Below are 21,132 nucleotides of genomic sequence, written 5' to 3' on the forward strand. Positions count from 1 at the left end.
AAAAACCACATACTCACACATCTGTTCGAAATGCACATTATCAGGCCATATCATCCTAGGAATTGCAACTAGAGTCATTTTAGGAGGCAGAAGTGAAGTTTGTACCTCCATGTTCCCCATCCCTATGTACGTAGTCCCTTGGAAGATGTCAAATCTGCCCAGACAAATCTTAAATCATCTCATGTCTCCCACAATGGAGCTTGGGCTGAATGAGGTCTCCCGACAGCAGCAGACAGCTCCCAGAGAGTGCCCACTTGCTACATAGGCTGTTCTACCTTCATGTAACAGGATCAAAATACTATCAGGAAGAAACCACAGGCTCCTGAGAAAAAAAGCTGAAAAGCAAGATGACACATCTGACACAATTCCTCCAAGCTCATTGCCAGCATCTGAAACCACTTTGCAGAAAAGCAACGGACAGGACTAGGCTGCTGCTAACCGTGGTGGCCAGCTGCTGAAGACCCAAGAGATGGGGAAAAACAAGTCAAGGTGTGTGTTATGTAGCACTTGGAGATAATTTTGATGCTTATAAGAAGTGTCAGATCCCCAGTGCACATGTTGCACCACTAATAAAAAAGCACACAATGAACTGGACATGGCACATGGACATGTCAGTAGGACCATGTACCGGGTACAGGCACGGGACCGTGGGATATAGCTTCTGAGCGCTCCCATCCTACACCCTGAGGAGCTGCAGTACACAGCACTTTTATTTCAAAAACAGACACTTCCCACATTCTCCCCCATATGGTTTATTAATACATAAATGAAACTTATTTCCAGAATATACTGTTGACACAGTAGTTCCTGGATCTCTCGACGCCCTCTGATCAGTTAGGGCTTTCATACCTTGCATGTTAGAAATACAGCGTCTTAAAAATTACATAACAAGAAGCCCTTGAAAATTTTAATGTACTAGAAAAAAAGATTTCAAAAACACACCATCAAGTTCTAGCTTCCTGGATACTGCTAGGAAAACATTTCTCAATCCCTTAAGTTTTTTTTTCCTTTTTTCCATTAGTATTTCTGTCACTCTCCTTTTGGCTGGGACAAAGCGCCAAACAGGGTTTCCCAGCACAATGCACACCCATTCCTCAGCTTGGCTGTTCCCCTTAGACATGAACAGCCTATAATAAAAAAGAAATAATAATCATAATACAAACAGCTGGATACATATTCTGCTCCATAGAATGTAAACCCATGTTTTCTGTACAGAGAGGTAAACTCTCTATTTCTTATGGCTAAATGATGTTTGTGTAAAGGATTGCTTCATGCTGCGCTGATGGTTTCACTTTTTTAGGGCTTTATTTTGTAGTAACTCTTCCCTTACCAAAACACTTTTTTTCCTCCAGATGAAGACTAGAAAGCACAATAGCAAAGTAAAATGGGAAACACAAATACTTTCAGACTCGCAGATTTAAGAGTTAAATACAAAACCTATTGGTTTTTGTGAGATTAGGAAGTGCTGGCTTGCTACAATCACCCTTTCAGTTTACATTAGAAATCCTCAGTGTCTGTTAATACTTAAGTCATGACTTTGCTTCCTGAAATATTCAGCAGTCCTGCACTGTAGCCTCAGTTTGTAGATGACATTTGTTTTTAATTCTACAAATTATATAACTTTTGGCTCCTCACATTATTTTCCCCAATAATGAGGAGTGACTTAAAAACGAAAATCTTACCAATGAATGACAGCCTACAGTCACCAGTTCTCATTTCCCCAGTCAGACAGAGCACAGCGAGTCAGGCCACACCACTAAAGCCTGCCACAAATCCTTAAAAAAAAAAGTCTGCAGCCACTGGGAGGTTAGATAAACTCTATATGAGTGATTTATTCCTATTCTGAAAGCAAGTTGTTTCTTGATTTCAAAATGAGAAATGGTACACAAATAGCCTCGCTTCCCAATACAACTTGTACACCAAATAATTTCATTTATTGTCAGAGTTTTGATATTTTCCCTACTCCTTATCACAATTAGCCTTTTCAGTTCTCATCTTCATGGGTGGCAGACAGAAAACCAATGCATCACCAAAACCTGCCAGAGCAGTACGTGGCTGTCTGAAAAACCAAGCTGCTTGTAGGGAACTTCAACAGTCTCTGCAACCCCAAAAGAGACAACACAGCCTGCAGGTCACTAAGCTCTTCAGATAAACTTGAGCTGGTAAGTCAGTGACAATGAATTAAGGAAATGATTTTAAAGCACAATGAAATATTTGAGAGGAGCAGATAAAGAAGCCAATACACACGCTCCCAGGATGGTGTAACAGTGTTACTTTAACTTTCTTCCTTTTCTTTTTTTTTTTTAACACCTCTACAACTAAAATACATGACTGTCAAAGAAACCCATAACTCACCATCTCAACACTTCTCCCTGTCTATTTACAAGCACTGAATTATTCATGTAGTATAAGAGCATATACAGGAAGAGATCCATATATGTAGAAAAACAGAGAACATCAACTCCCAATCATCAGGGCCTTTTCTCAGCAAACTACAAGAGACAGTTCCAAGTTTAACTATCACTGAATTTCTCAAACTTAGGTCTCTAAATTACTTTGATACTTAAAAATTTACCTTATGTTCACAATCTGCTCTAATGCAAATCACATTACTCTGGGCTACAGCTCAATTTTATTTTTCTAGAGAAGAACTTTTATTGGCAGTAAAGCCTAAGAGAATAAAACTTGGCTTAATTAGATTGTTCACAGTCTTTCCTACAGGAGAAGCACGCACCATACTGACAGCCACTGCGCCTCGGGTGTGTTCTGACTATTCCTATTACTCCAAGGGGAATCTTCACTTATAACAAGGGCAGATCATCACCATGTTATTGTATACGGACTATTTTATAGCACATGAGTTTAGCAGCCGTAAATGTCAAGGGTATCAATGGCAAGAGCCAAAGGTCCTTTGCTTTTCTTCTCACAGCTCTAACAATACTTTGTAACACTAACCCTACATATACTTGGGCAGCAATGGTACTAAAGAGATTTGAGATGGTCAGCAGAATCCCCTCAGAACAGTGTTCAGAGCTGGCTCAACCAACACCAAGGATTTTATTTGGATTTTTTGGGGGTGATAGGAAAATATGAAGTGGTTTTCCTGGCAGTTGGACTAGATGATCATTGTAGATCCTTTCCAACTGAACTACTCTATTCTTTTAACAACTTGCAAGAATGTTTTCTTCTAACGTACCTCTTAACAAACTGTTGTCAGAATTCCAAAACTATTCCACTACCAAAGCTTTTCAAACGCATCTCTTCTTAAAATTAGTCACCCAACAATTATCCCCACAGTTTATTAAATTCCCTCTGCTCTGCAGTCGACTGAAACGCAGCTGCGCAGTCAGGGTGATAAATACCCCAGAAAAGCACAGAACAATCCAAGATATGCTGCTTAATTTGGTTTGCTCCTTCGCCCGAAGCCACTTTCTCCTCTGACACAGTATTTGATATTGGCTCAGAAACCTCATATTTCTCCGGGCCACTGCAGGAGTCTCCTCCACGCGCAGCCCTGACGGGGGGACGACAGAGATCAAGTAAGGACTGTAAACAAACCACATCCTGTTTATGACAGTCAGCACAGAAGAGCCATTTCCCTCCTGCTTGGCACTTCCCAACATGTCACTTGGCATCTCCTCGCTGTTTTGGGAGGAAAGCTCATTAGCAAATTCATTTACTGCTAAGAACTTCTGCTCCTGGAGGATTGCATCTCAAGTGGGAAGCATTGGGAAGGGATCACAGTACATCCAGGGGGGTCAGGATGCTGGTGGAAATTGTCAATTTTCCAGGTAAAAAAAAATAAAAATCAGATGTTTCCAAATCACTGAGTTTCCACATGAAAATAAATGGGTGAGAAGCTGCAGCTATTCACTGGCTTCTACCACAGCCTCTATGGCAGATGCTGTGTGCTTCAAAGGCCATTTCTAACTAATGGATCTTTCTACGATGCATTTTAGTCTTATGACTATTCAATCCTATCTTTCTCTACTAAAAAAAAGATAGCATAACACAAATTCACCTCCTACAGAAGAGACTATTGTTAGAATGCCCTTCTACCAACCTCAGCAGGAGTCTTCCAGAGAGGAAAAAAAAAACAAAAAGCAAACATCTTTCTGTTTTCCAAACTGCTTTATCCATAAGGGCCCATCCATAATGCATTGAGTTTGGCAGATAAAAAGTTGGAATTTTATCGAACAAACTACTTTATTCTTTCCATCAACTACCACCAGCACAAAGGATGCATACAATCAAGAATATAATACGTGCCTAGGTCACACTGCACCTGGGGGTACAAGAAAGGAGAAGCAGCCCACAGTTCCAATCAATCAAAACAGTCTACTCTGCATTTGTCTAACAGTGTCTTGAAAATGGAAAATAAAACCAACTGAATGCTGTAAAAACAAAAAACCTTACAGTTCACAAAAGCAGTTTTTCAAGATAGTTGAAAAATTTGTAAATTTGGATTAATTTTTTTTTTTTAATATACCTTAGAAGCAGAACTTTGCTACCATGAAGGGCATGAAGACTAGCAAGGAGTGAAATTGTGACATGAGAGGGCACAGTCATGAAGTCATTGCTGACACCACAGGAATAGTTTAGGATGTCACTATGGCAGAGGTGAGGCAGCAGGGAACTGCAGCAACTCAGTTGACTCCCCAAGGCTCTGAACAAGAGGTAATTACACAAGCCTTTACAGCAATTCCTCTGAACAACCATGTGTTGAGTCACTACAAAATCATCACAGAGTTTAAACTCCTGATATTGTGTTAATTATTTCATTCTAGCACACAGCAGACACACAAAGCAATGCTCTTGGTTTTGGCAAACATTCAGTACTCCATCAGCCTTACAATCATTTATCATATCAAAGTTCTTCACTAAATCCAGAAACATCATTTTTAAATATAGGGTAAATTTGGGGGTGGGGGCTGTTGCTCAAGCAGTAGCAAAGTTACTAACCATTCTTTAGGTTTATTTACACAACTTGCACAAGGTTGTGCACAAAGTACACAAAGATGTTCATTTCCAGGTCATCATTAAGCAAAATCCAAGCTTTGGAAAAATTAAGATCAAAGTACAAGTACACTGACACAAATTAGCTCTGACAAGTTTCCATATGAGGTACCTAAAATGTCCATAAAGACAGGAAGACAGATAATCCCAAATATCACCAACAACACTGGACAGAGACTGCAATTGTGGGACTTGGCAAACAGTAACTTGATAAAAATAGCTAAATCTGTGGCAGATGCGTGTACACAGACACACCATAAAAAAAACATTTAAAAAATCAAAGAATGAGAACAAACAGCAGCTTGTTCATATGTCAGAGCAGGAAAAATGGTGCCACTCAGGCTGGAAAGGCCACTCTGCAGGAACCATTTGGAACATAAAGACAGGAATGTCAGATGGACGAACGGACCACATGGAGATCTGGCACAGCATTGGTACCTGCTTCAGCTCTGAAATGGTTAAAACTAGAAAGAAGTCTGCCATAATGCACACACCTTAAACACTGCTGCAAACACAGAGAACATTCTTTCTAAAGTTAGACTGGGTAAAGTGAAGTCTGCTGAAGAGCAATTAAGTATATTACAAACTGGGTTCAGCTAGCTGTGGGGAATCGATAGATCCCCCTGGTTCTGTGTCCCTGCAAGTAACAAATCAATCAAGCGAGTGCTTTGCTCTACTCCCACTCAGGAAGCAAATCTGTTTACAATCCTGGAATAAATAAATAAATGAAACTCAAAACTAGACAACACCCTAAGTTTTCCTCAGTGCATGGTATTAACAGCAGAGGACCAAACAGACAATTGTAGCAGTCACACTCCATTAAATGAAAAAAATTAGGGTGGGTCTGATGTCTTCATGCAGCAATAATATGCCAGCAATGCACACAAACAAGAAAACATCTGATATAAACAAACATTACCCAAAGGCATGAGGGACACAGACATAGCAATATTGTACATCTTACATCTGAAAGGCTTGATTAAAACTACTTCATCACTGCAGAAGTTAATTAGCACCAATCTGTTCCAAGTACTGGACAACCAATGAACTGCAGACCTAATTGAATGTATTTAAGCACAGTTGAAATCCAGATCTTCACCAAAAAAAAAAGCATTTTTAATTGTTACAGAGAGAATCATATTTACATCTAACTCCTCCAACTCCACTTCTGCGCTGCATTGATCCAATCTCCGCTGGACTTGGACTGCTAAATGTCAACTTTTGATGCAGCCAAGCTACTGCAAACATCTCGGGAATACACAAAGCCATTAAGTACCTACCTTCTGCATTGTTATTTACCCAAAAACAGAAACAGAGGTTTAATTTTGCACAAGGCCTTCATATCTGCCAAGGAAAGGTACAACCTTTGAAGGGAAAAAAAAAAAAAAAAGGAGAAATATCAAATTGTTCTTTTATCATAAACCACCTTTAGAATCATTTGGCAAGGAATCAGTTCTGGATTTCTTCAATCCTGTGAGATTAAAAAGGAATAAAAATAACCTGAATTAACTATACAGGATTAGTGAAATCCAACAGTCTCTTGGGAGTTGAGTCTCAGGCTCAGAAGAGGTGCAAACAAACTCAGCTCAAAACACCAGCATAAAAAAACCAGCCTATTACAAAGCAAAAGGCACAAAGCAACAACTCTCCAAAGAAGAATGACTGATTCTGAATTTAGCTGTTGCCCCTATTATTATCCAGTACCCTCTCAACCTCAGGGAAACAGATACCAACACAATAAATATGTCAATGTTTACTGAGCACTGTATCATTCTGTGATGCAAAATGAAAACAGAATCAGTACTGCTTGGTCAAAAATCTAAACTCAGTTTATTTAACCCTATTTAAACTCTGTCTCAGCTCTCATCTATAAAAGAGCTTTTGCTAGATAAGGTATTTCAACACTCAAAACGTGTTGAACAAATAAAAACCATCTAGATGTACTTACTATAGTCTACTAGGTAAGTTTTATCAGTCCTTCCTGTTTCCCCCTACCACCTGTTTTTATACTCACTTGTTACATCATGAATTAAATTACATTCCAAACTAAGAGAATTACCACTTGGTGTTTTTGTTAATCAACTGAAACAATGAGACTCCTCTTGTCTCTGATGGGCTCAAGGCAATAAGGAGCCAAACAGTAACTTAGCTCTGAAGTTTAATGTTTTTAGATGTGTAACAGAGTATTAAAGAAAAGATGAGTACAGAAGAGCCAGCACACAGCCATGTGATGTACGGGGCCTTTCCTCATTTTGTGGGATCAAGTATTTTTCCAGTGAAAGTGAAGGATCATCATTAAGGTAGATACAAGACTGACAAGACACACGATGTACCCAACAGCATTTCAGCTCTCGTGTAGAAAACCAGAAACATTTCATTTTCATCAACTTTCACGGGTCTCTGGCACCAAGTACAACTGCAATTCTGAGGCAGCAGCAGCCTTTAGGAGGAACACAAAACACTCAACTATTTTGGATAAACAGCTTGAGCAAAACACACACCCATTCCACTCCCACTTTCCTGCAACAAATGAGATATGAATACTTGAATGAGGGTAAAGAAAATCCAACTCACTAGTGGGAGCACTGTTTGAATGTCAGTCTTACAGCACGCCTACTGCAGTGGCTGAATAGCACAACATTTTCACATTAAAAAATGGTTTAATAAGTCTGGTTTCCAAAAAAAGTCCATTTAATTGGAAAACCTCTCTTGTTAGGTCTAAGCGAGAAAGGTCTGTGCACATGGATCCAGGCATCATCTACTAAATAAAGGACACATCTGTGCAGATGACATTTTACTTACTGGTTCCCAAGGATTCTGTGTTTGCCCTAGGCACCACTTCAAGAAATAGAACTTATTGTTTTGGGGATTGATCTAATTTTATTGTTTATTACATTTCATAAATTGCTATTCTGGGTACAAGTGATTAATAGACATAATTCTATGTATCCTCCTCCAGAAATTTTCCAACAGAATAATCAGAATAAACAGAACAGCATTTTCATGGCTTCCTATATTAGTGTTCCCCCCCACCCCGTGTAAAACAATAAAAAGTTAACTACAAAGGCAACATTTCCATCTCTACCAGGTAAACACACATTTTATGAGCTACTGCAAGAGTTCTGTAGGTTGTTTTGGTTTTTTTTTTAAAAAACCCACAATATAATTATATTTGACATCTAACCACCCATATATTTTACTCTAAGACTTGGCAGTATTCAGCACTTACTTTTAAGGAAAAAGATTGATTTTTAAAAGTCAACAGTTAAAACTGTAGGTTATTTTTGGTTGCTGGCACTTAGCTCTAATTTCTAGTCACCTGAGCTTCCCTTTCTGCCACATGAAGCAGGTGGATCCTGATGGCAGAGGCACTACTGAGTCCACCACCGAGGAAACCAGAAACTCTTTAATTGCCCTGGAGGAGCGAGACAAGCACAAGGGATGCAAAAGGGGAGAGGGTGAGGATGCCAAAGAGGAGGGAGTATTGACCAGAAACTATAAATAGGTTGGCTCAGGGGAGAGAGGCAGTGCAAGAATGTAATTATTAAATTGAAATCAAACCCATTCAGTCCCAATCACAGGCATATCTGAAGGATCAAACCTTTCTTTTCTTCAATGCCTGAATTTTCCATGTATCAGTCCCTTTCTTGACTTTTCTAATCATAGAATCATGGAATGGTTTGGATTGGAAGGGACCTTAAAGCTCATCCAGTCCCAACCCCCCTGCCATCAGCAGGGACACCTTCCACTAGACCAGGTTGCTCAAAGCCTCATCCAGCCTGGCCTTGAACACTTCCAGGGAAGAGCATCCACAGCTTCTCTGGGCAACCTGTTCCAGCTTGGAACAGATAGCAAATGTCTGAATTTCCTACTGAGACTGCAGCCCAGATATGGTGAAGGAAGCTGTGCAGACATTTTGGTCCATAGCTGAATTGGCAATTTGGAGCCAAAGAGAAAGGAACTCAGCATTTAAGATATGAGTTAAAGCCAAAGGAATTTAGTTCAAAAACACAAGAGTATATTTGAGTCCACCCACTGCAATAATCTCTGTTTCGCAATTTTCTGCCACAAAGTTCTTTATAATTAGTACACCACCAAGCCTGTTAATCCTCAGGAAAAAAAAAAAAAAATTAAAAAAAATCAATGGATTCAGCTTTGGAAGACACAAAATGAAACTCTGCATACCAAAACATCTCTCTTTTGCTGCATACACATTAGGAAAAAGAGGGTTTAAGAAAATCAATTATGGTATTAAACTGCTCAGTTACAAAACACGCGTCAGGAAAAAAATACAGCTTTTTCAACAGCTGTTATTAAACAAGACGCCTTACAGGCAGCCTTCCCTGCCCATGTGAACTGATCTTATGCACATACACAACATCAGATACGTCTGTAGTCCACAAAGCCACCTAACTAGTAAAGCCCAATTTCCTTTGGATTTTTGTTGTACATCTACTAATCCTTCCCACAAGGTAATAAATCAAACGTTCTCTTGCATCATCCTCACCAGTCCTGCACTGCCCACGCTTTCCCTTCCCTCATCTCCCCACACTCTCTCTCCAAATTCTCTACTACTTATGAATGTGTGGGCTAAAGGAAGCACATCTCCTTCTCCTTGCCACTGTCAAACTAAGTCGAACAAGCCAGCTGCCTCTGCCTTTCTCTTGAGTAAAGGTGATATACCTGCTCCCTCCTTTGTTGGTTTGCACAAAACTTCTCAAAGCCCTGCCCCTCTCTGGTTCAACCAAGCTAGCCAAGAGGCTGAGAAGGGAGGGCCACAGACCAATGAACACCAAACTTCACAGTTTTATGAAATGAGTCCAAAAACATTTTTTTTTTGCTGTTTTTAAATAAAGAAGCTGCTCTGACAGCCTAGAAATAACCCTGCAACAATGCACGCCAACGCAAACACCTCAACATCTGGGTCTGTTTGCAAGAAGTGGTGTAAAAACTGGAGCGTAGTACAAAAAATACCCAATCATCCATTTTAAACAGTCAAAGGTTCAAACCCCTGTCAACTCAAAACCAAAGTCTGAGATTTACTAAAACATTGATCTCCTATTAAATCTGGAAACAAAGATGTTTATCTCAGCGTGCTATTTGAAAAGCAGATGGAGACTGCCCCTGAGAATGAACATGCACCACGTTTTCTCATACAAGACACTGATAGAGGAATAATCCAGGTAAATTAACAAAAGAATAGAAAAGCTCTTCACAGTTAAATGTCCCGTTCAAACTCCACCATAATTAACAGCAGAATGTCACTTTCAGCATTTATTTGCCAAATAATTATGTTGTCCCAGTCAATGGACTGAGATATGATCATTTAGCAGCTATGAGAAGCTTGCACAAGGCCTCTTGTTTGAACTTGCTTGCATTCCAAAAACTGATGGCAGCCCTGAAGATAAATCTGATCACAGCACTCTTCTTTGATATTTTAGATTAATAATAGCTGTTTGGCCATGATCAAAGATTTCAACAGAAACCACTATTCTTGTATTTTTTTAAAGAAAGAACTAGCTTCTTCCAGCTATGCTGACTCTGACTGTGATTATCAACCAATCTGCACCTTGTTACATCACATTTGGTAAAGATGTGAAACTAGAAACAAAAGTAATATTTGTAATTCTCATATTCACAACTCATCTGAAAAGTGACTGTCTATGGAAATTCCAGACCAAACTGCTAATCCCCAATTCTGAATTCACCATTTCTTTTGGCTCCAAAGCAACATGACCTCCAGCTAGAACAGCCTCCATCTGCCCACAGAGACCTTCTACAGTCAGATTAACGGTGATGTACCTCATTTGTAGTAACAGGCTGGAGTCTTCTACTGCACATCCAGTCTTTTATGGAGGACAGCAGCTGCCACTGCTACCCATACTTCCTGTAACATCCAGCTCCAAGAGGTGGCCACTGATGTTTGGAAGAATTAGGGTTGTTGGAACCCAGTACTGGGCTGACAGCTTGCTGAGGTTGCACTGCAAACCTGGAATTATGTTAATTGAGGCAGGCAGGCAGTGTGAAAAGAGCAACATTTCCCCCGGGACTCCCGGGTTTGACGTGAAGCGAAGTCTCAGCAGACCAAGCATGTGTGCACCTCTGGTGTGATCCTCAGCACAGGGTAAGCTCAGAGAAATCAGTGTCAGCTTGGGCCAAGAGGAACAAGACCAGTGCTTATTCTTACAAATACTACTCCAAGTAGAAGCCTTGCTTTTGTCAGGAATTTTCAAGTAAAACAGATAAAATATTGGAATATGCTGTGGCTATAATAAAAACCTAAAGAACTCTCCTCTTCAACCAGCAACAGCCAAAATTTACACCCAATCAGAGCCTTACTCTCATAGTGAAGACACCAGCAAGATCGTTTCCTGCTGCAATCCCTCATTAAATTATTGCTACCCTTTTCCATTCAACATATTAAAAAAGGTATTTGCCCTTGTTGAGTATCAGAGTAACTGAAGCAGTTTAGGTTTAATTTTAACAGAGCACTATACGTTCTTGATTATTTATACATTCCTTGGTCACAGCTTAGAGCCAAGGGTAAAATAATGAGAAAAAGCTCATTCCCCTACAGTTATTAGACATATGAAAAAAAATCTATTGGAGATTGCCAGACCACTTAAGAACTGCAAAGAACATACAATATGAAACTTCAGGTGTATCACTAGTGATATATCAAATTATGTCAGACAACCAAAAACATATTGACCTTTCTCCAGAAAACATGAAAGAGAATTTACACACCAATAGGGGAAAAGAAACCACACTGAGGTTTTTAAGAGTTGAGCTTGCCAACTTGTGGCTGACTTCATTGAAGCTTTGATCTGCAGTTATCCTGATCAGAGAGCTCTAGAAAAATCATTAGCAAATGAACAATACATTCCCCATTTTTTTTACATTTACACTTGTTATTTTTAGTTCTCAACTAATAATAGAATCTGATATATTCATTACTACAGAAGCAAGTCACATAGATGAGAGAACTGCTGTCTGAGGGGACTTGTGCTTTCTTCAAAACATTTAGCATCTGGAGAAATCCTCTATATGCTGTTTCTCTAGTAGCAGGAAAAGTTTTCCAAAGACAAAAAGCAACCAAAAATGCAAGTATCTGCCAGTACAGCCTCTAGCTCAACTTGCCAGGATCTCATTTGAAATTCAGTGTCAGATACTCACCTGTGTAACTACAACATTCACCAATGATGTATTGGTGAATGACGTATGGATTTCATATTTCCAGAACAATCAGCCAGAAATCTATTTGTTGCATGTTTAGAAGATCTTAACACAAAGAAAAAAATCAGATATAAAGCAGGAAGAGAAGGAAGTTTCCTTTATTTCCCTTCTCCTGAAAAGATTACAAAGGAAAAGTTGTCCCTAAGGACCTCTCCAGCTTGCTCCATTATTCTTCTGTAGCATGGGTATAATATTTTGGCCTGCAGTGCATAGAATTGAGCTTTTTCCTTCTTCTAGTTCTACCCAAGTGCAGTGCTTTATGACCCAAACCAGGCAGGGCCCCTTTAGAAATGCATGCAGGTGTCCATTTTCAACGATCGCTGAAACGCCACAAATACCAATCAGCTGAAAATTGCAGAACATGCTTCTCATAAAATAGCTCTGAAACAGAAGGTTAACTGGAAACTTGTCCAAGGAAATAGGCCTTTCCTTATCCCTTACAGTTTTTTTCCCCATACTTATACCACGCATCCATGCATAATCTAAGTGGTCTAAGTACTCTCATTCATTTCTATCTTTCCAATACTTAACTAAACTACTCATTTTTCAATTGTCAACCCGTCTAAATAACTCTGCCTGCAGCACAACTCATCTCTTCCGTAATTATAAGAGACACTACGAGTCTCCTTTCATCGTCCAGTGAACATATATTTAGTTGGTTTCCAAATACCTGCTGCAATTTGTTATCCAGGGCTGCTTCTTGCCCCTGGCAGTCTCCTTTCTGTAATTCAGTGACATTCTAAGGATCCAACAATGCATTGTACAGCAGCAGTACATCACTTATTTTAAGATGTTGAAATCGTCTCCTGATATCAATGAGAGTATTTCTTCAGCCTTTCAAACTACTGCTACATATCAGAATGAGATTTTTTTTTTTTTTTTGAGCCAATGAACACGAGAACACCTAAAATGTTTTTTCTTCATCTGGGTATACAGCCAGAGCATCTTTCCAATGGGCTCCTTACTCACTAAAAACTGGTTTAAAATTCTCAAATACACACTCCATTTATTAAGTAGCTTAAGTGATCTACAGCCTTTTGGGTCTGGGTGAACTATTATTACTCCATCAGAATTTGTTCCACCTTCCACTTCCAATCACCTTCAAGCTTAAATTTCACTTAACACACTCATTTCCACTTTTAATATGGCCAAATCAAGGCAGCATACGGACCTAGTATAATTATTAAAAATGGAAGCTCTCTCCTTTAATAGTTTGATCAAGTAATCAAGCAAAAACTCATAAAGCCAACATTATGAAACATCGTAACAGCATTATAAAAGACAACAACTTCAATCTTTCAAAAATTTGACAGCACTGAGAAAAATCCAGACTGGTATCACAGAATACATAACAAAAAAAAAAGAAAACATATTTCCAATGAAAAAGAGTTTCTTGCTCCTTCTCCTGTAGGCATATCGAGTGGTTTGGTTAGCTATTAACTCTCTTGTGTGTTCACCCTTAATGCTGTATCTCTTATCTTACAATCCCTATTGACATAAAATCTCTTTCCACTTTGTACCAAGTCTGTCTTCTGCTTCTGCCCTATTAACTCATGTCGATATAGCAAAGGGAGCAAAATAAAGCAGCAGAGTCGATACTCATCCATCACATTTTTGTGATACTGCTGCAATGAAGAAGAACAGGTAGGTTAAAATCAGAGATGCCTTAGGGAGCTGCCCCAACCCTCCAGCTCTGCTTGGCATCAGATGCAGCCACAGCATCACTTTTCCTGTGGCTCCTACAACAAAAGAAGTGGCTGCAGAAGTCAGAAGTTCACCTGCCAAATTAATATGGAGCATCCCGACTATTCAGAGCAAAGACCACACGCTGAAGCAGAAGCTGCTGTGATCTCTACTGTGCTTTTGCAAATAAAAAGTCATTCACAATACAAACTGTTCTTGTTTTAGGAAAATTACAAACCATGGTGGGATTTACCAGATAGTCCCACCTTCTTTCCTATGACTTTTATGCCCTTCCCACAGATTTTTTTAACTAAATCACAAAGTACCTGTAGGAATAAAGGAAGGCATCATCACTGAGCTCTTAACTGGACAGGATGATCTCTTTTCTCCCCCAATCCCTGCAACAATAGGAACACTAGAGATCTGAATTCAGAACAAAGAAGAAAGCATTTATCAGACAGAATAGAAGGGATTAAAGCATTTCTACCTCTGATTGAATGACCACAGTATCACATTACCTCTGCTCCTGCTGCTGCAGAGGAAGTGATTGAGCCCTGGTACAGGGGCCTTGCTGAGTGAGGAAGGGGGCAAATCCTCTCACCAGAATTTTAATCTCCTGCTCCTGGAACCAGGAAATCATTACCTGATGCAGCAGAGAAATGAATGCGACATGGCATCCAATGGTCTCCCTGCTGGTAATTTCTACATGAGATACAGTTTATTTCAAAGAGATTGCATAAGGTACTGCAGACCTTTAAGTTATACTGGATTGATGACGGGCTAAAAAAAATAAATAAAAAAGACAAAGAAAGGAATGAAAAAAGGGAAAAAATGAAATTGTGAATACGATTTAAAGGTAGGTAAAAAGAGCCTTAGTGAAAAGATGAAGAGAGACTTATTTAAAACTGTGACTTTCATTGTGGAGCAGTAAAACACACGAACTCATCTTGCCAAAACACATGCTTGCAAAAGACATTATTTTAGTACCTTTTATACACACCTGGGCTTAACTCAAGCCTCACTTCTCCTTTCCAGTGGACAATGTTGAGGGTGCCAGGAAAAGAAAAAGGTAAGAGTCCAAGTGCTGGATTGACTCCCAGATGAAAAGACTCGCAATTCCTCTCCAATTCATGCTCGTTTTCTGCTTAGCAGAGCTTACCACTGTACACAGAGACATGCCAGAAGCAGAGCTGTGCCAGGGGGGAACACACCAGACCTCACAGCTGGCTGGACAGGTCACTGCTTACAATTCAAAACTCATCCAGTACCAGAAAATAAGGTTTTGGTTTTCCTTTGTCGCCACATTCACAAGCACAAACTCCCAAAAAAAGAGGATTTAAAGTTACAGAACTATTTAGAGATAGGTCTATCAAGCCACATCAGCCTGCCATCCTCTGCCACAAAAGTACCTCAAACACAAGATTAGAAATCTCAGCAACACTCGTACACATAAGAATGCTTGAGATACTATCAAAAAGTTATTTTTTTTCTAAGAAACCATATCTTATTTACTTAAAGGAAAAAAGCTACACAGTGTAAGTAAAAGTTGGCCACTGTTATCACAAGTCTTACAATACTTGGTGCTTTCTCTAAACTACCAGTTCCTAGATGTGGATTTTAATAATTGCAGAACCCATTTTCATAGTAAGTTACTGACCTTTGTACTTACGGAGAAGAACTTTAATAAAACAGCAGCATCGGCAAAAATGAAAGCAAATAGAAAGAAGATTTTTTTACTTTAAATGCTGGGGGTTGATCATTTTTGCATTCCTGAGATGCAGCATCAGCTATTCTGTTGGGCAGAATGTCAATCTGGAAGAGACGTAAGGCGCCCTTATAATAAGGACAGATCTTTTTCCAATTTCATTGAGTTGTGAACTATCATACTAACACACACCAAAGAACAGGTATAATAAAGCAAAAAAAACCCCTAAATTGTTGAAGTTTCATCTATTTGTAAGTTCCATCATAAATATACTGACTTTTTCTAGTCAAACAGCATCTTCCATAAATACAGCAGGCACAACCTCAATGGTTAAAAAAAAGTTGCAAGCTTTCAGAACAGAAAAACTGTTTTAAAAAGCAGCAAATTGGGCACATTTTTCTTCCCATTATCTTCAAAACAACAGTTAAAGGTACAAGAATCCAAATGTAACATGATGCAGAACTTACACAGGAACACAAATAGGCAAGGCTTTCTAATTTTACATTTTATTTCTTTTTTTCCTGCTGTAGCAATCAAGGAGCAGAAGGAAAATAATGCAGGTTTAAAAGAAGGAAAAGGTTAGCTATTTAGATATTTGTTTAGATGCAGACAACACTAAATGAGCGATGGGATACCCGTTTTGTATGCTCCAAAATAAATCTGCATTGGCTCCCAGAATGATTAAATGGATGCAATAAAGCCATGATTATAATAATTTTATTTAATATGGTTCCATGTCCAAGTTCAATGAGCATTAAATCATTTGCACAAACAAAAAGCAGACTTATTTATCACAGACATTACTGGCAGCCCATAAAGTCATTAAATTTTAAATTGAGGCTTCGGGTTAGCGGAAAGAGGATTCTAACATGCTAACTGTGCCTCTGTTAGACACCATGTTTTAAGCTGTTCCCCACTTGTGACATTTTAGACAAACAGGCACTGGTTTAATAACTGTGATGGATTAAGGGAGTTTTTTGTTTGGTTTTTCTTTTTAAAAGAAACAAAACAGAAGGAGCAAAACAAATAGTCACTGTTCTAATATGGTAAAGGTTCCAAGAAAGCTTGCTCAGTCTGTTTCCTCTGTGACTCTCAGTTTGTGCTGAATGCAGAACTTGGTATAAAGTGGCTGCTAAGAGAGAAAAGTTTGTGATGTAGGAACTGAAGTTGTCAGTTGCAGAAATCCTCATAAACATTTTACAGGAACATTTACTATCTGGTAAGCTGTGATGAAATCAGAACAGACACTACCACAGGCACCAATTCTCAAACAGTTTTAATGTCAAAAGGTATTAAATGAAGTTCTGACCCATGTGGAGATCACAGAGACCAGCCTTGCCACTCTCTGAAGGAAGTTTCAAAGCTAAATACTCAACAGTTAAGAAATGTCAAATATATCCATGGAACCATCCTCTGGTAACTGCCTACCTTCCCAAGCTATTTTAGCTGTAAAATGCAGCAGGAGTAATTGACCTGCTGAAAGCAGATGTATGAAATCGTATTTTTAAAGATTTGTGAATTGCAGAAAGAATAATTGTAATTAATAGAAAAAAAAAACCTAGAACTGCTTCTCATCTCTCCATGTGTAACCTTCCCTGGCTTGGGCAGAGAATCCCTGGACTACAGAGATTGCTTGCTTACTCCTTCCCTAGCAAGGGTCCTTGTTTAAGAAGCCAGCCAGGAAGGTATGAACAAGCTTCCAGTGGTTTTCATCATTTGGCTCAATTTGCAAAAGCAAAAAGTCCTTACTGATGGCTTAGAGCTTGCAGGAATAGCACCAGGATATGCATATGTCTCTCATAGCTCAGGAGTTACAGAGACAGGTCCATTCACAGCTCTTGGTTAAAAATGAGCAGTCAGCTAGGAAGGGTCTAAGCTATATCATATAATAGCTATATATATATAATAACTTGCTGAACCTTTTTATGAAAAGGAAGGAAACGGAGCCTCTCTCCTCTCCTCGCATTTGGATTGATGCCCCAGTGTAAACCAGCTCCCCAGATGAAAGGAAAAGGAGGGATTTTTTTAACAATGAAATTCATTCTCAGCTGTGACAGCTTTTTTTTTTATTTCTGAACTGTCTTCACTAAGCAGATGATCCTAGAGTTTCAGTCAGCTTTTCAGTGACTTGCAAGTATCTTCCCTGCACTAAAAACATAACTGCAATGGACACTACCCCTCGTTTCTTAGATTTTTATGACCTACTATATTAAAACCAGTTTAAATGTAATAAAGTCTGCAACATTTACAGCTAGAAAATACAGGAGGACAATAAAATTAGCCAAGCATAAAAATAAGGGAGTCTGAAACATCCTCTGCTCACCTTCTAGGGACAATATACACAGAACAGGCACGGACTGCAAAATCAAAAGGAATTTAAATCAATTTAAAATTCAAACAACCTTTTCCTCCGCCTGCTAGAGGCTCAAGGGACATTAACACATACAGACTCGCTCTTCTGCATTGTTTCCTCAGGTTTTCATTTTTGCTTTCCAAAATTTGTTTATAAAAGTGATGATCTGAAATATTGATGATTTACTCATCTCTCGTACATGGTTTTGCTCAGCCGAGGCTGGCTTTGCAGTAATGACACACTTTCTCTCTTCACTTCACACTCCACCCCTTTTCTGCAGAAGATGGAGTTGGAACACAGGATTTTTAGATTGCTCCCTATTTCTTCCTGCCTTACCTACTCTCTCATTCACTTAATACATACCATTACGATATGTAAGGCAATTCTTGTTGTAGTGCCAAAACAAAGCTGTTCCACAACTGTTCCCATCCCTCTGTCACTCCTACAGTACAAGCAGGAACTATTCAGGAGCCTAAGGTAGGGTCTCTTTGCATAGAAGTCTGTTCCGCCACCTTCCTCGTCTCCTTAGGAGGGTTCCCAGAGTTTTCTTAATAGGATGCTGTTTAATGAACAGGATACAAAGCTGACTGAAGCAAAACAAAATTTATCTGCTTTATAACATGTTTATATTAAGTAGAATTTGAAAAATCTGTTTGGGGCACAGGCAAAAGCTTTAAGAACTGTTTAGTGCCATGAACTGCACTTTGGGAAAGCCCTGCAAAAGCAGTGACAAAGATATCCTTTGTAAATATTATCATAAGCCTTGTTAACTATCACTTCCACAAGCCAGATCACTGACTTGCTCAACATCACACAGAAGTTCTGAGTCAGAACCAGAGCATGGCTTAATATCTTGCAGCAGAGACAATGATGGTCTTATACTTCTTTGAAGTAAGGTAACTGGAAAAGGAACTTACCCTTTAAAAGTGCTGTGGAAGAAATGAATGAAAAACTAACCCGACTGACCAAACATGATAGCATCTACACTGACTCCTTGGCTTGATTCAGTTCTTTAAAGACATGCAAAACTTCTTCGAAGTCTGTACACGTTAATAAAAGATGCCACTCACTTTATTTTTAAAACATCAAAACCAATGATGTCTGAGGCTGTCTGAGCAGGACTGCTGGGCTTACAAGAAGGACACTGTAACTTCTGTCAGCCTCAATAACAGCTACATTATCGAGCAGAGCTGCAACTACCCTCCTCTCTCTTGTTCAGTTCTCATTCAAGAATTAGACAACAGTCTCCAGAGCACGGGAAAAGAGAAGCTACTAAAACTTCACCCAGTCACACTCTCCTGTATTTGGTTCAAGACCTTCAGCATTAATTCAGGGAAGAGGTGAAGTAACCTCTTCAAAACAAAATTTAAAAATCCATATTAAAAGCTTGCAAAAATTGAGGAATTTCTGCCATATACTTGTCAGGTACATTTGGAACAAGGTCCATATTTCATCATTCACAGGATTGCCACTGAGCCACAAATGTCCCAGGAAATCAGAATGAATTTCAAGTCTCCTCTGACTTTAAGTATTAATTAATACTTCCGTTGTAAGTTCAAGAATGTTCCCGTGTCACTGTTTATACACAGAACCCCCACCTTCAAGAAGGAGCCTTGTAAGATGACACAGCCTGGGTGCTTGGCTTCTACACCAGGCAAAGCTCTCCCTGCAGTTCAGAAACAGCAAGTTATAAAGCTCTTCTGAAAAAGGGCACATTCTGCAGACAGCAGACCTGCATTCTGGGTTTGAGGAGATGACTGGAATGAATTTTCTCTTTGCATAAAGGCATTTCTTTGGAAGCATCTGCAATCCCTGCAAATAAAAGGTTTCCAAAAGGTCATTGGCAATATAAGATGTAATTAGCTTAAAAACATCAAGTATTTTTAGGCACCACTTTGCCCCAGGTTATCTTACTGTTAGTTGGTTTTATAATCACAGTTCTTATCAGCAATTTTTTTTCTCTGTTGGATGTAATCAGGAAAGAAGAAATACGACAAATACACTGTTAAAAGGTGTTACATTCCTCTCAAACAGATGAGTTAGAGACCCGCCACCCATGGCTGTGCACCACAGTGCACATAATGACACGAGGTAACACAGCAGCAGGTACACTTATTTTTTTTAAACAGTGTCCTATTTAATAAAAGAAATAAGCCACATTATGCTGCCCTAATAAGTCCAAATGGTTACTCAAAACTGACCACAGATTTTGCCACCAACGCCAACATCCTACTGGGTATCTGCAGCTGGCCTTTCCCAGCATCAGTATAGCCCACAGCACCTCCCAAGTGCAGGCGGAACAAATACTGCGTCTCAGGAAACACGCTTTATCCTAGACCACACTTGGACAAATTAAGCAAAACTCATTCAACAGTCATTGTAACGGCAGGTTCAGACTTGCTGCTGCAGCTGAGTGCCCAGAGGAGATAAGTCAAACAATATGATGAAATTATTTTATTGACAGCGTAGAAAATAATATTTTTGGTTCATACAAAATTGAAGTTCTAGCCCCTTAATTGCAAGTCTGATGTGCCAGTGCTGAGTCAGTGAATCACAGTATTTACTGGTATATGGCTGCAGCAAAAACAGTCCATCTGCTTCCAAGCTCCTTCTATATGGAGAAAGTTCATACGACTAATTGTTTGTCTTATCAAAACATCCAAACCCAGGTCATGTATTGGAACAATTTAGACCAAGTCTCTCTTTCTCACAGTTACTAACAGCCCTTTCATCTCTTCTGTCTGATACCTCCCCCTGTTCCACACGTGCCCTCTACCTTCTCTCTCAAATTGTCTAATTGATTAATCAAGTTAAACTCAGAGCAATTGTTCTCAACCTGCATTTAGCTTGAAGGCTTTTGCTTCTATATCAGATCTGAGTATTGGCTGTGTGCCCAAACACGTCTGTCTTCTAATCCTATCAGCTGCTCTAATAAAAGGTATTACTTCTCCCTACAAACCTCGCTTTGCTGGTTCTTCTGTGAATGATCAAAATGCACTCTGACTTCAACAAGCTCCAATTCTTACACCAGTGCAAGATTTGTAGAATGAAAACCAAGTCATAAAACCCTGATGAGCAAGTTCACTCAGTAAATTGGTAGCATGACACAGCCAGACAACCTGTGTTGCAATTATATCCT

At 39.3% G+C, this 21,132-nt stretch overlaps 1 protein-coding gene across 1 annotated transcript in view; it reads right to left on the minus strand.

Moving 5' to 3' along the window:
- LOC104531400 (mitotic arrest deficient 1 like 1) overlaps positions 1–20,835 on the minus strand; it is a 317,456-nt gene extending 296,621 nt beyond the window's left edge. The window contains exon 1 of the mRNA XM_029087049.1: positions 20,759–20,835. Coding sequence (XP_028942882.1) covers positions 20,759–20,835 — 77 coding nt within the window. The remainder of the gene's footprint in view (positions 1–20,758) is intronic.
- Positions 20,836–21,132: the final 297 nt, after the last annotated feature.

Source organism: Antrostomus carolinensis, unplaced genomic scaffold (genome assembly GCF_000700745.2).
Source record: "Antrostomus carolinensis isolate BGI_N321 unplaced genomic scaffold, ASM70074v2 scaffold11719, whole genome shotgun sequence".
NCBI lineage: Eukaryota > Metazoa > Chordata > Aves > Caprimulgiformes > Caprimulgidae > Antrostomus > Antrostomus carolinensis.